Source organism: Phoca vitulina, unplaced genomic scaffold (genome assembly GCF_004348235.1).
Source record: "Phoca vitulina isolate PV1807 unplaced genomic scaffold, GSC_HSeal_1.0 scaffold70, whole genome shotgun sequence".
Classification (NCBI taxonomy): domain Eukaryota; kingdom Metazoa; phylum Chordata; class Mammalia; order Carnivora; family Phocidae; genus Phoca; species Phoca vitulina.
In genome coordinates this window covers 3,186,931-3,200,855 of record NW_022589773.1, presented here as the reverse complement: position 1 = coordinate 3,200,855, position 13,925 = coordinate 3,186,931, and the positions used below count along the sequence as shown (strand labels likewise).

Below are 13,925 nucleotides of genomic sequence, written 5' to 3'. Positions count from 1 at the left end.
CAGTGACAGCCACAAAAGCTGAGGTGTCAGATGTATGTACAAGCTCCTTTCAGGGTGATACGGGTAACGTGCTTTGGTTATTGGAGCACCCTGTGGGGAGAAGGCAGGATATGTATCTGCTGGCTTCCCCAGTCTCTGAAGAGGATGGCAGCGCACAGTTCCTGCTAAATTAGAAGTCTGGCCCTCAGGCTGCAGCTTTTAAAATATGCAGATGAAACTTTTTCAGTGAAAGACTGGGAGATGGGCAGTTTTGCCTATTGCCTCTGTGCAGAACGCACACACACACTATATATATACATATGTGTATATGCTTGTGCATGCCAGTTAAGACTTGCTTCTTTGTTTATTGTAGCCTTGTGGTCCTGTTGACCGTCAGAGCTAGGTGTTTTTTCTAACCAACCTTTAATTCACCCATGCTTTCTTTAGCTGGGTCTAATCTGATACGAAATTTATCTTTCTAATTCTTAATTGTATTTAATTAGGGGGATCAGGGGGAGAAAACTCCTTTGGAGCACTGGGCGGTGATTTAAAAAAGTTTTGAGAAGTGTTGCCCCTGGGGCATAAGGTCCAGTAGCTGGCATTCTGGGGGCCAGTTGGACTTACTTTTGAGCAGACTTTCTTCACTTACTCTCCTGACCCCCATTTCTGTCTTTTGGCCCCAACTGGATAGCCTCTCTGATAAAACTCTTTAGAAAGTCATTTTTCTATTTCTCTAAACTAGGGAATAACCTGAGGAGGGTGATCTGAAGGTCTAACTGCTCTTTATAAAATCTTTAGTCCATTCTCTTTTCAATTGCGCCCTGATAATCAGGTTTATCACCCAGATTATTTTAGCTTTCCTCTGACTGTGTAATGCAAATTAGCATTTTCCCCATGGCTTCCCCTGTTGTAAGTACTTGAGCAAAGTAGAGGTTGGCACTCAGGCCCCGTTCATTTTTCATCCATCTGCCTTCATCTTCTAACATTTTTTTATATATCTTCTTTGCTCTTATTTCCTCTTCAGTGTTCTTTTTCCTGTGGATTATCCTTTAAAAGAAAAGTTATTCTTTTACAGTCATCTTCGTTGCTCTTGAGACTCACTGTACTTACCAGAAGTTATAGAACTTCCTTTTCAGTGAAGCCTGTGGTTGAAAATTAATCATGTTTTATATTCCCAGAGCATTCATTGGAAATTACCATACATAAATCATTCTAACTTTACTTAATTGTATTTGTTGTATAATAAAAATTTCATCTGATGGAACACTAAGTCTGCATTATATCTTTCCTGGGGGGGGGGGGGGGTGTTTCTTTTAGGTCAAAGCTGGGAATATCAGTAGCGCTCCTTTAAAAGCTTATAGCTATGTAGTATTTTTGTACTTAGCGAAAGTGTTTTTATTTCACCTGTCACCTGAACTATTAAAGAGTCCTCTCAGTCTCATTTAAAGGATTTGAGAACTGATAAAACATTTAACAGTGCTGCTCATCAGGATATGGTTGGTGGTCACTACTTTCAGGATATTAGATATACAGAAGAAGTATTTGAAGTTTGAACAGGAAAGTGAAGTTGAAAAACGCCAAACGCTATGCAATGTTTTATCATAATAAAAACATATGCCCATGTTTAAATGAAGCCTAATGACTGTCTTATAATCAGTGTTTCGACCTGTTTTCTTTTTCTTTTTTTTTTATTGAGATGAGGTTCATACAGCATAAAATCAGTCATTTTAAAGTGAATAATTTAATGGTGTTTAATATGTTCACAATATTGTACAACTATCAGTCACCTCTGTCTAGTTCCAAAACTTTTTATAGCACCCCCAAAGAAGACCCTCATACCCATTAAACAGTCATTTCAAGCCCCTGACAACCACTCATCTCCTTTTTGTCTCTGTGGATTTACCTGTTCTGGATATTTCATATAAATGGAATCATATGGTGTATGACCTTTTTCGTCTGGCTTCACTCATTTAGCTTGTTTCCAGGGTTCATCTGTGGTGTAGCAGGTATCAGTACTTAATTTGTATTTGTGCATACAGCATGGACATTAGAAAATTTGTTGAATTTGTACTTAATGCAACTAATAAAATAAATAGGACTTAAGCTGGAGAAAACCTTTAAAATATGTTTAGCATTTGTTCTTTTTTTGTTAATACTTTTTAAAAAATCTAATTTGATGTGTTTTGATAAAGATAGAGTACATTTCTCATAAGGTATAGAGAATGAGTACAGGTCTGTGAATGCGTTAACGTCATAATGCTTCTTGGTTAAAGGCCCTGCCTCTGTCGCTAGCAGTATCAGAGCGACTGGCTGGAGGTTATTGGTAAGGTCGTACAAAGCTACTCATTGCTACAGACTGTTAACACTAGGATGAAATATTAGCCTCTGTATTTTCTGTACTTTCTTCATGTGAAGCTTGTGTTTATTTGTAAATGTGTAGGAACTTTGTCTTCTGAGAAAATTAAATTAATATTGTTAAAGAGAAAATTATTTGTGACACTGTTACAGATTAGGAAGGCAGACTGTTCAGGAAGACTGCTACAAGGGGTGAATACGGTGAGGCAAGGTGGGGATTTATAGCCAGGGAGTAGAGTGGGGGATTGGTGGGTGGAAAATTACTAAGAGGAACCATCACATGTAAGGTAGATTCTAGCTAAACCTACTTGATGGAGTTTTTGCTGAAAGCAGGCCAGACTGATGAGATACAGAGAGTGGGGGATTTTGATAAACTGACTCAGCAAAATTCTTACTACAGCTAGACTAAGCAGGCAGAGCCCCTGACTGAGGACAGAGCCCAAGGTCAGGTCCTAGTTTGAAAGGAGGACTCAGAAGAGCCTGACTCAAGTTTGGTCAAGGACAGAAGGACAGAGTCTGTCAGTATAGATCATTTGTGGCCACATGTTAATGGCAGTATTTACAGGAATGCAGTCAAGCTTACTGTATTAATGTGCTTTATTTTAAATGTACAGTTTACCATTTAATCAAGCTACTTAAAAAATCCTTTGTAATGGCTGTGATGCACATGCTTGAGTCTGGTGTGCATTTGTGAGTGTCATTTATTGCAACCATGTAGAAAATTCTTACAGCTATAATTAGATTAGAATATTTTCTAGGCAGATAAATCATGCCATGTAATTGAAGATCATATTACCACTTCTAGTCCACTGGAAATCATAGTTGAAGTGAACCATTTGTGTTTTTGTGCTAAGTCAGTGAAATGCTGTTGTACCTACAAATATAGAGGAGATTAAAATCATCCAGAAAAATAAGTTGGGGACTTAATGTGAACACTTCAGGACCCCAGGCCAGATTTGATTATAATGAAAGCTTTGAGGCTTATCATAAGAGAGAGAAATGATCCTTATTGAGATCCAGATAAGTATGGAGTTAGTAATTGTTAGTCTCTAAGACAGCTGTATAAGGAATTTGATGATTGTAGATATTTGTTAATATTTATAAGCTATATTCTTTGTAGCCTCTTGGAAGAATTAAGTTATTCCTCTCAGTAAGTGCCTATTTGAGACTTCAAAGTAAGAATATGGTATATCAGAATAAGGAGGAATTATTCCTTCAAAGAGGATTCATTCTATCCTCTGGCAGGCTGTGGAGTAGGCAGGTGGTCCCAGTCTGGCAAGAGACTGAGCTAGCTGGAGGTGGGTTTGCAAAACTTGTAAAACTTGTTTAGCCTTGGTTCACGCCTCTCCTCTCTAAGTGGTAGCCCTCCAGAGGTCACTGTGGAAGGCCTAGGGCTTCTCCTTTCCTCAGCACCACAAGACTGCCCCAAATTCTGTTGTTTATTTTCTGGTTGGTTTGTTTTGCTGCTTTCTGCTTTGCTGTTCGGCCTCTTGCACTGTGTATTTTAAGAATTTGTCACATGCCTCCGGGAGAGAACTGTTGGGGTCATATCTCTGCAACTCCCTTCTTTCAGGAAACTTGGCAGCTCTGAACTCCAATTTTTGCCTCCAGTCCTTTGAAATTGCTGAAAGTTCTGATGACTTCTCTGCCTCTTAGCAGCTGCCCTTGCCTGGCCTTGAGTTCCTCTGGACTTTGCCCCATGCACCTTTGCTCTTGATTTTGCTTTGTATCCTTTCACTGTAATATACATCATAGCTGTTAATACAACTGTCTGCTGAATCCTGTACATCTTGCTAGCGCATCACTAAACCAGGGGTGGCCCTGGGACCACAAACACGCATGCCCATTTTGAGTTTCTGTTAAGTTCGATTATTATCTCCGAGGTTTTTGTGCTCTATTGAGAATGATCAGAGACAGATGGTATTGTAACCCCTTTTCATATTGTGTAAACTGAGGCTCAGAGATGAATTGACCCAAGGTCATCTTTCTGGTAATTCCCAACAAAACCAGGAATTGTGCCCAGATCTGACTCCAGAATTCCCCTGTGCTTTCATTGTATCTTGTATCTTCCAAGTGACTAAGTAAAATTACTAAAAAGGAATGGTTTCAGCTTTTGAGGCTGTCCTGCATTGTTGGGAAACTTAACTATTTAACCTTTTTATTTTGTATAAGGAATGTTTTTAGATCAATAGTAAAATAAAGTCAGTTGGAGTTTAGTGACTGTTTTTTGAAGGCAGCTTAGTTATATTTGTGGTCCAAAAAGTATCCGTAAATTAACGACTTTCTCCCCCCCACCCCCACCGCCGAAATATCCTCTTAGAAATTCTGTACTCTGTGTGTTGGGTATGTACATGTGTAGGAATGTGCAAATACTTATGTATACACTGTGGACAATTAAGACTGACAAAAATTGTTACTTGTATTTTCTGTGGATAATTTTGTTTGCTTTGATATTTAGTAGATACAACGTCTCTTATGAGCTGGGAATCAAATTATATAAATAAAACATTCTGTGATATTTAGGCGGATAGAGATTTTTCTTTCACATGAGACCTGATATTTCAATACAAGAAAGACATAATCAGCAAGTCACAAATTGCTGGTAATTTGGGCAATGGAATATTTTTCTGTTTGTGTATCAATTTCAGAATTTCTCCCCCAGGATATCTTTATTGTGCTGTCTGAAAACAGGTAGGTTAGTTTCAAAATTGTAGAAGAGTATGAGGTTAAGGGAGGATTCTGAGTTACAAGAGGAAGGCGGTATTTTTAGTCGTGTTGGTGTGGGGGCAGCCCATTACCTGGGCTCTTTAGGAAATGATTAACTTTTTTCTTTTTTTTAAAAGATTTTTATTTATTTATTTGACAAAGAGAGACACAGTGAGAGAGGGAACACAAGCAGGGGGAGTGGGAGAGGGAGAAGCAGGCTCCCCGCGGAGCAGGGAGCCCGATGCGGGGCTCGATCCCAGGACCCTGAGATCATGACCTGAGCCGAAGGCAGACGCTTAACGACTGAGCCACCCAGGCGCCCCTTGATTAACTTTTTTCTTTAACAAGGTAGCTTTATTAATTTCATAATAGCATTTTATATCTGTACAGCTTAAGAATTTACAAATGCTTTCACACTTACTACCTAATTGGAGCCAAACAACTTGTGAGGTAGTGGCTCTGACACTGTTCTCTTGGCTTTTATTCTTGAGAAAAACCAGTGCTTGAAGAAAGTGTGTGAGTTGCTCAAGGTCGTGCAGCTGGCTAGTGGAAGAAGAGAGGCACGGACCCAGAATTTCTGACTCCATGTCCAGGGTTTGGCTTCTTTCATGCTGATGTAGGTAACAGAGCTGAAGATCTGCATCCTGGTGTCTCAGATGTCCAGTCAGCGCTAATGCAAGTGGCTGGGCGTGCCTCGAGGGAGACGGCGACTTTCTTAGGTTTAATTTTGCCTATGCTTACTAGTTTAACATAGTGATAGCCAGAACACTTTCGGAATCTGAATGAAGCAGGATTTTTTGTTATCTTCAGAAATCAGTGGGAATTTTGAACCTCTTCTGCATCATAATGACACCATACAGCAGAGAATTTCAACAAATTCATCCTGTGAGAAAGCCATTTGGGTGAAGGTTTTGATATTTTTCCTGAAACAGCATGAGGAAGATTTGGTTTTGGACTAAAATGCTCTTCTCTTTTAGGATGAAATGTTTCTCGTTGATTAAAATCCAGAAGAGAAGGATGTTAGGGCAGGTCTACATAGGCCAGCCGTTGGAGAACGAAGCAGAACAGGGCAGCGGGAGTAAACTAACAGGAAGAGAATTAGGGGGACAAGGAAGTTGTGGTGGGAAAAAAGTAATAGTGATAGGAAATAACTAAGTGCTGATTAGAGTTTCTCTTTGTGATCGAATTATTACTTGAATTCCTTTCTGCCGATGTCAAGGGATTAATTATTTTATAACTCTAGAGCAAATTACCTTAAAGTCTTTCTCAATAACCTGGAGGTTATTGTGAGATATAATGTATATGAAGGCCCTTCCTAAGTTGTACATTGTTCAAAACATGTTGGAATTATTAATAAAAGTGAAGCTGAATTGCTATGATTGGTCTTGTGCCTTAAGTTTTTTTACATAAAGTATAATCAGTGGGATGGGGTAACATAAAAATTGATGGTCTCGTGGGCCCTGTGGCTTCTCGTGGAGTTCAGCAAATATTCGTTTAGGGCCTACAATGTGTGTCGAGTACTCTTGGGAGCTGATAAGAGGGATTAATATGCGTAAGTCACAGCTCCCGACCTTGACATGCTGCTGAGAAGACAGGCCCACAAATAGAAGGTTTCACCTGCCTGGGAGCAGTGATGGGACAGAACACGCAGGGTACAGAGGGGATACAGAGAAAGGGCGCTTAGCCCAAAATGGGCTTCCAGAAAGGAAGAACATCTAAAGATGAGCCTGAGCTGCAGTTTGAAGGAAATACGAGTCGCTGGGAGAAAAAAGGTGGGAAGTATGTCCTAAGCAGACGAAGCAATGTCAGTGAAAGTTTGTGATGTAAAATGTGAAGCAAGAGGTAGTTCAGAGATTGATTGGCAGGACTTGCTGAGAATTAGGTTTTATGACGCACTGAGTGGATGATGTTGGGACGAGGACAAGCAGAGCAGGCTTGCTAGGGAGTCTGGTGAGTTCTATTCCGAACATACATTTGGGGTGTATGTGAGATAGCCATGTGAGTCTGCTAGCAAGTGCTTGTGTGCACAGTGGAAGTTCAAGGGTGAGGTCAGGGCTTGAAATTTGGATTTGGAAATGATCAGAATGCAAATTAAAATATGCGAGCTTACTCAAAGAGGGCTTGCATATAAGAGCGTGCCAGGAGAGCATTTTTATAAGCACCTATTTTTGAGGCATACTACGGAGGATGAAGAGCACTTGATCAGCAGTGAGGAGGGACAGAGGGGAATGAGGCACAGCAGAAGAGAGGAGTATTGGAATTGCTACCAGTTAAGTGCAACAGAGAGATCTAGAAACAATGGACTGGACAGTGGCAACTGGAATACCAGTCAGAAGGCTGCTTTCAGTGGAGTTACGGGGATTGTAATCTTCTGTTCCCGCTGTCTCAGGATTCCTGCAGCTCTTTGACCCTAGATCTACCCACCGCTCTCCCCTGCCCCCATACGCGCACAGCTTAGCACTGAGGGCCCCTTTGCCATTGCTGGATGGACTCGCTGCATTTCAGCCAGACGGTACACCTTCACGAAGCTGAGGATAGGAATGTGACTTTGATAGGACCTGCAGAAACAGGCATCAAATATCAGGGTCAGTGAGGGTTCTGGGAATGGAATTAAGAGTGTGAAATCCATCCGTTCCTAGGTATCACGATGGATGATGCCGGAACATGGAGGGGGGGTTTATGTCACAGTCAGCATATGAGGAAGCCAAGATCAGGAATTGACAGGCTCAAATTATTTTCTGAACATTCCTTATTATGGGATTTCTTTTAAATTTCCAGGGGCTTTGCCTTCCAGGTTGTGCTTCTTAGACTTAAAAAAAGTGTTTATCAGTATCTGACCCCAGCATTGTTCCAAGTCTCCTTGATGTCCAGCAGCTTTTTTTGCTTGATCCTGGGCATTTTTGTTGCTTCGAAATCATTCTTCTTCTGTTTCTTCAACTTACAAGACTGTTTTCTAGCCTATAAGTCTAGGCTTTTTCTTTAAACCCTTTCTCTTAGTTCATGTTGATTAATGTTCTAGTATTCAGCTGCCCATGTAGAACTAGGTCCTTGCTCTGACCTCCGTGTAGTGGCTGGGCTTCCTGCAACTAGTTTACTTTATGCCAGTCTGTTTTCTTTGGTGGTGGTATGGGGTGGGGGGTGGAATGCAGGGGTGGGTTGGAATTCTGTTGTCCGTAGATCTCCTTAATGATGCTTGCCCACCCACCCACCACATGGATTTTGTGCTCTTCCTACCTGTCGGGAGGTCCCACGATGCTGCGGGTAACTGCACTGCTTTGGGCATGGTGCCTCCTCACTGTGGAGTGAGCCTTTACAGTTATGGTTGGTTTCCCCAGCCCCTGTACCAGTGGAGTGCATGGCTTTTGAGCAAATCTGCCTCCTCCCTTGCATTTCCATGATCATTTCTTCTTGTTAGGACAGTCTCCAGGAAGAAAGTAAACAAGTTTCTCCCCTCACTTCTGTCCTTCCCCCTCCTTTGCTTTAGCTGAAGCCTCCGTCTATTCTAAGAGTCTGTTCTAGTAGTCTTCCATGTATGCTGTGATTCACCGGGGACACCCTGAGAATTTGAAACACCAAACTCATGAAGGAGGAATGAATTACTGTTTTTTAAAAGAAAAAAAGGAAAATGATCATTTTAAAAGGCAAATAATTTTTTCCTTTTAATCTCATTTTTTCCCTAAAGACCTGATAGATTCATGATAAATATTTTAGTTGCATAATTGAAAGCTCTGAAATCATTCTTGTGAGTGTTAGGTAAGTAATAAAGTCTCACATAGTCCTTCAAGCCACTCAGCAGGTTTATCGGGACTACTCCATCACAGGGCAAGCTCTGAACTTTTTTTTTTTTCATGTTTTATTAGTCACCATACAATACATCATTAGTTTTTGATGTAGTGATCCACGATTCATTGTTTTCGTATAACACCCAGTGCTCCATGCAGTACGTGCCCTCCTTAATACCCATTACCAGGCTAACCCATCCCCCCACCCAAGCTCTGAACTTTTTAAGAAGTTTGCTATATAAATAGATCAAGGTGGTTTTGCAATATATTTTTAATGAGCAAGATAAAAACAATTCTAGGAAAAAGAGATAATCTTAATGGATGAGTTTTGCTTTCTCTTTTCAGAAAATGAGAACCGTATAATCCATTAACTTGTCTTTCCTGCCTAAACTTGTAGATATCTGAACCGAATTTCATATTCAGTGCAGGACTTCTTTCAGTCTAGATGCCTAATGACATTTGCCTCCCTGCTCATTTTAACAGTTTATTGTTTCCTTTTTTATTTTCTGATTTTATAGCTTTTAATTGCATCCATGATGGGAAATCCTTTTTGGAAGCAGGTGGGATATAAACAGACATGCATCTGTGTGAAATTAAGATAGTTTTGGTCACAACATGGGGACATTGAAATATTTCTGTAGTGTTTCTTTGATAACACTGTGTGTGTGCATGTGCGCACGTGCATGTGTGTAAAATCTCCCAAATGGGGAGAAATCAGAATACTGTGATTTTTTTTTTTTTTGAAGAGGAAAGATGGAAAGGTTGTCTTTATCCCAAACAGCCTACCTAATGAAATATTCAGAAGCACTTAGTGCTTTTAAGCAAATATCTTATTCTGTGTCCCAAGGGCAAGTTATTAATCTGGATGTGGAGCGTTCACTTGTTTTTCGTTTTTATTCTTGACCACTGGAAACTGGGAGGAAGAGTGTATGGGCTGTTTTATGGCAAATAATCATTGTATAGACTTAGAATAAGTGGTTTTAGTGTTTAAATACCGCAGTTTCTTTCTTTTTTTTTTTTTTTTTTAAAGATTTTATTTTATTTATTTGACAGAGAGAGAGAGACAGCTAGAGAGGGAACACAAGCAGGGGGAGTGGGAGAGGGAGAAGCAGGCTTCCCTTGGAGCAGGGAGCCCGATGCGGGGCTCGATCCCAGGACCCTGGGATCATGACCTGAGCTGAAGGCAGACGCTTAACGACTGAGCCACCCAGGCACCCCTAAATACCGCAGTTTCTTATAATGGATGAATTAATAAGATAAAGCTTATTGAAATGGTCTGTTCCTTTTTAGTGATTAAGACAGAACTTTTAATCCTGCAAATTGTTGAAGTCCTTGAAAAAAGCAACCTAATAGGGGAGTCTCTTGTTTTTTATAGCTCTCTAACTGTAGGGTATATGTTGACAGCCTTGTCACATGATTAATACTTAGCATTTCACCCTTTATGGTCTCAACTGTTATAAATCTCTTAACTTTTTCATTTGGATAACATTTTTAAAGCTAATCAAACTACTTACGTTATTTTGAAATCAAAGTTAACCCAATGTGGTCAAATTACCTTATGTTAGAACCTTAGGATCTAATGAAGTCTCGTGTGCTCTCTGTGCTCTGGCCACAGCCCTACCACTTACGTTTTGGATGAAGATGAGCCTCGATTCCTTGAAGAAGTGGATTACAGTGCAGAAAGTAATGACGACTTAGATACTGAATTGGCGGAAAACGTAGGAGATTATGAACCTTCTGCTCAGGAAGAAGTACTTTCTGACTCTGAATTATCAAGAGCATACCTACCTTAAACCTTCTGCCATCTCTTGAAAGTGCAAAAAAGAAAGGAAATATCTTCTTTTTTCTTACACAGGAAGTTTGAGAGAAATGAGTTAATAGCTGACTCAAGAAAGACAAAAAGTAACTTGGGCCTGTTTGGTTTCAAGACAATAAATATGTTATTAATTCATGATAAAATTGGCACTTGTTTTATTTTAGATATTCAGTGCACTTGATATGGCATTGAATGATCAAATATTGGATTTTTTTTTAAACCTGAGTATCATTGCATGAATTTTTATCTTCTTATGGTTATATCCTGCATCAAATGGATACATTTTGAAGTGTGTGAGAATATGAAATCTGAATCCCGACTTGTTGAAAACAAATACGTATGTACATGGATTTCTCTAGCTGTGACTGTGTAGGGTGGGTAGACATTGAACATAAGACTGCTTCAGAATCATGTTAACTGTGGACTTGTGACTGAAATAACCCAGAGTTTGCCTTGAAAGCGTTACATTCTCCACTTACCAAATTAAACAAATAAAAGCTATATTAAATGTTGAATTCATTTCGTCATCCTTTTTAACCAGCTCAGATTATTTGGTTTATAGAATCTTTGTGAGAATATTATAAAAATCCAACATCCAAACACATTGATAAAAATTTGTAAAACAGAAAAAAAAAGTGCTGAATTTACTGGTTCTAAGTTTTTTATGGTATAGGTATACCTCTACGTGTCGTAAAACATACATTATAACAGCTCTTTTCTCTAAAACTGTGTCTCTTGGTTGCATCTAAACTGTTTATCACGATAGTTTGTTCAGCTTGAAAAATGCAGTGGGGATACGATCTTGTGTTAAATGTGTATCTGTGTATTAAGCGTATTTAGCATTTCCTGAGTTGTGTGATGCTGTTAGACGCACTGACCCTGGCATCTGTGTCTCGATGACTACAGTGACTGTAAACCATTTCTTGCACTGTCATCTTTCTGGTTTAAGCTGCTTTGCTGCAGGAACGACTTTGTCTTCAAATAGAATAAAACTGGTTCAGCGGCTCTGGATAAGTGCCCTACAAACTAAGTTTCTGTTGTAATAAAACAAATCCAAAAGAGATACCTCATTAACAGATTCTTGCCAGGACTCTGGTGCTTAGGTTTGGGTACATTATCTTTGCTTATTCCTGATTAGAATTTTTTAAATCTTTTTTTTTTTTAAACCTATAATAATGGAAAAGAAATGATAAAAATGTATTTCAGATTTTTGCATTTTCCAAACCAGTAATTTTCACTGTATCATTTGAGGCATTTCCTCCATAGTGTAGCTTATTTTTGATGTCCTAGGAGCTATGTTTGAAAACGCAGTATGGGGCAATTGATAGAGTTCTTTTTCTCTTAGTAGCCTAATTCTTATTAATCTCAGAAAATAAAGACTAGATTGTGAGGATTTGACAGTCCTCTTAGTGTGTGGTGAACTAATTTGGGAAAGATCAGGATACTTTAAAATATTATTAAATAATTTATCTAATAATTCATAAAGTTATTTATTTTTATTTATATATTTCATATATAAAATAATTACATATTTAATTATGATTTTTTCAGAGAGTGGATCATGGAGCCACTATGTCTGTATGTAAATTTTTCCTGATTCTTATAAAACTAGAAATTAAAACACAAGATATCCATGTATGAGAAGCAATTACAGTTACTGTAGTGTGCAGATAACTCAAAACTTCAATTTATTATGTTGGCAGTGTAAAAATCCCTTATTGTGTACTATTACAATATTTCATATTGATGACGTACATCTTTTAGTATATGTTACAAACCCGAATATGCCTTTTATTAAATCATTATTCACAAGGTTGAAGAGAAAGTCTTTTATGGTTAGGAAATGATTTTTTTCTTTAATAAATAGCTTTGGAGAAATAAGAATTTCAAATCCTAACTTTCTGAATTAGTGGGTAAAACTAGGTGTCATTGGCTATTAGTAGCTAAAATTGCCCTAAATTTTATCTCTGGCTATTTCTTTTCAGGATTTTCAAAGAATGATTGAGATGCCTTCAGTGCCATAGCCCTGAAAAAGTAATGTGTAGCTGACAAACTGAGTTTAATGATAGAGCTTAGGTTGATTTAATTTGCCTTGTGTTTGGAACTGCGAATTTCTTAAAAGTGGTTTTGGTCCAATCCAGTGGTTCTCGTACTGTGTTGTGTGCATCAGAATCACCTGGAGGACTTACTTCCCAAATCAGAGATTGCTGATACGATGTGGCTCTGGGCGGGGCCCCAAATGTGCATTTCTTAAAAGTTCTCAGGTGGTAATGATGCAGGAACCACGCTAGGAGAACCACTGTCTGATCTGATGTGCTCTTGCAGCCTCGTTTCCTAGGAGTCACAGGACCTGTGAACTGGAAATCAGCACCAAGGCATGGTTTAGATCAAACTCAGGTGTAGAATCAAGACAATAGACACACGGAGATCGAGTGCAGTCACTGGGGCACTTGAGGCAGAGCCAGGGTTTCAGCCCACGTCTGCAGACGACTGGCCTCGTGTTCTTGCCTCAAAAGGAGATGCCGTCCTTGGCCTTTCTGCAAAGAGTAAGGAATGTGAAAAGCTTGAGGGTCTCTCTGGAGTTTGTGAAATTTATTCAGGCAAGGCGGAGTGTAAAAACCTGTGGTTCACATCGGCTTTTCCTTTTTTGCAGTCATACTATTGTTGGGAGACAGGGTTTTGTCCTGCTTTAAGTATCTTTCTTACTCAGTTCCTGCCACGTCTGCCAGTGGTGTGTAGTATTCAGAAACATGGACATTTGTTTGAATCCTAATTACAAATAAGTAACCTGGAGTTCCACTTCAGATAGCGCACTAACAGCTACATTTCAAATATCCAACTGAAGATGACCATATTATTATAAGCACTAAAATGGATAATGTAATAAATGTACTAATGGAATTGTCTTTGTGCATGATCCAGAAATAAATGACACTAATGAAACCATAAATGTATCTTTATAAATCCTTTTGTTTTCCTATATGTACATTTTTAAAAAAGATTTTATTTATTTGAGAGAGAGAGCACAAGAGGGGGGAGGGTCAGAGGGAGAAGCAGACTCCCCGCTGAGTGGGGAGCCCGATGCAGGACTCGATCCTGGGACCCTGGGATCATGACCTGAGCCAAAGGCAGATGCTTAACCCACTGAGCCACCCAGGCACCCTTCCTGTATGTACTTTGTTATAAAGTATTAATTGAAAATCCATGAATTCAGTGAAGCAGCTGCATGTAAGCCCTAGGTCTCTCCATTTGGAAAAACCTAGTGAAGCAATATTTTAATTGAAAAA

At 39.3% G+C, this 13,925-nt stretch overlaps 1 protein-coding gene across 2 annotated transcripts in view; it reads left to right on the top strand.

The window, feature by feature from the left end:
- The window catches only part of AGTPBP1 (ATP/GTP binding protein 1), a 169,482-nt gene extending 155,894 nt beyond the window's left edge, over positions 1-13,588 (top strand). Inside the window, exon 26 of one of the 2 annotated variants that reach the window (XM_032392979.1) lies at positions 10,438-13,588. In XM_032392979.1, the coding sequence (XP_032248870.1) occupies positions 10,438-10,615 (178 nt within the window). In that variant the 3' untranslated portion in view covers positions 10,616-13,588. Of the gene's footprint in view, positions 1-3,907; positions 5,218-10,437 lie in introns of those variants that run through there. The other variant, XM_032392980.1, reaches the window with a different exon arrangement.
- Positions 13,589-13,925: the final 337 nt, after the last annotated feature.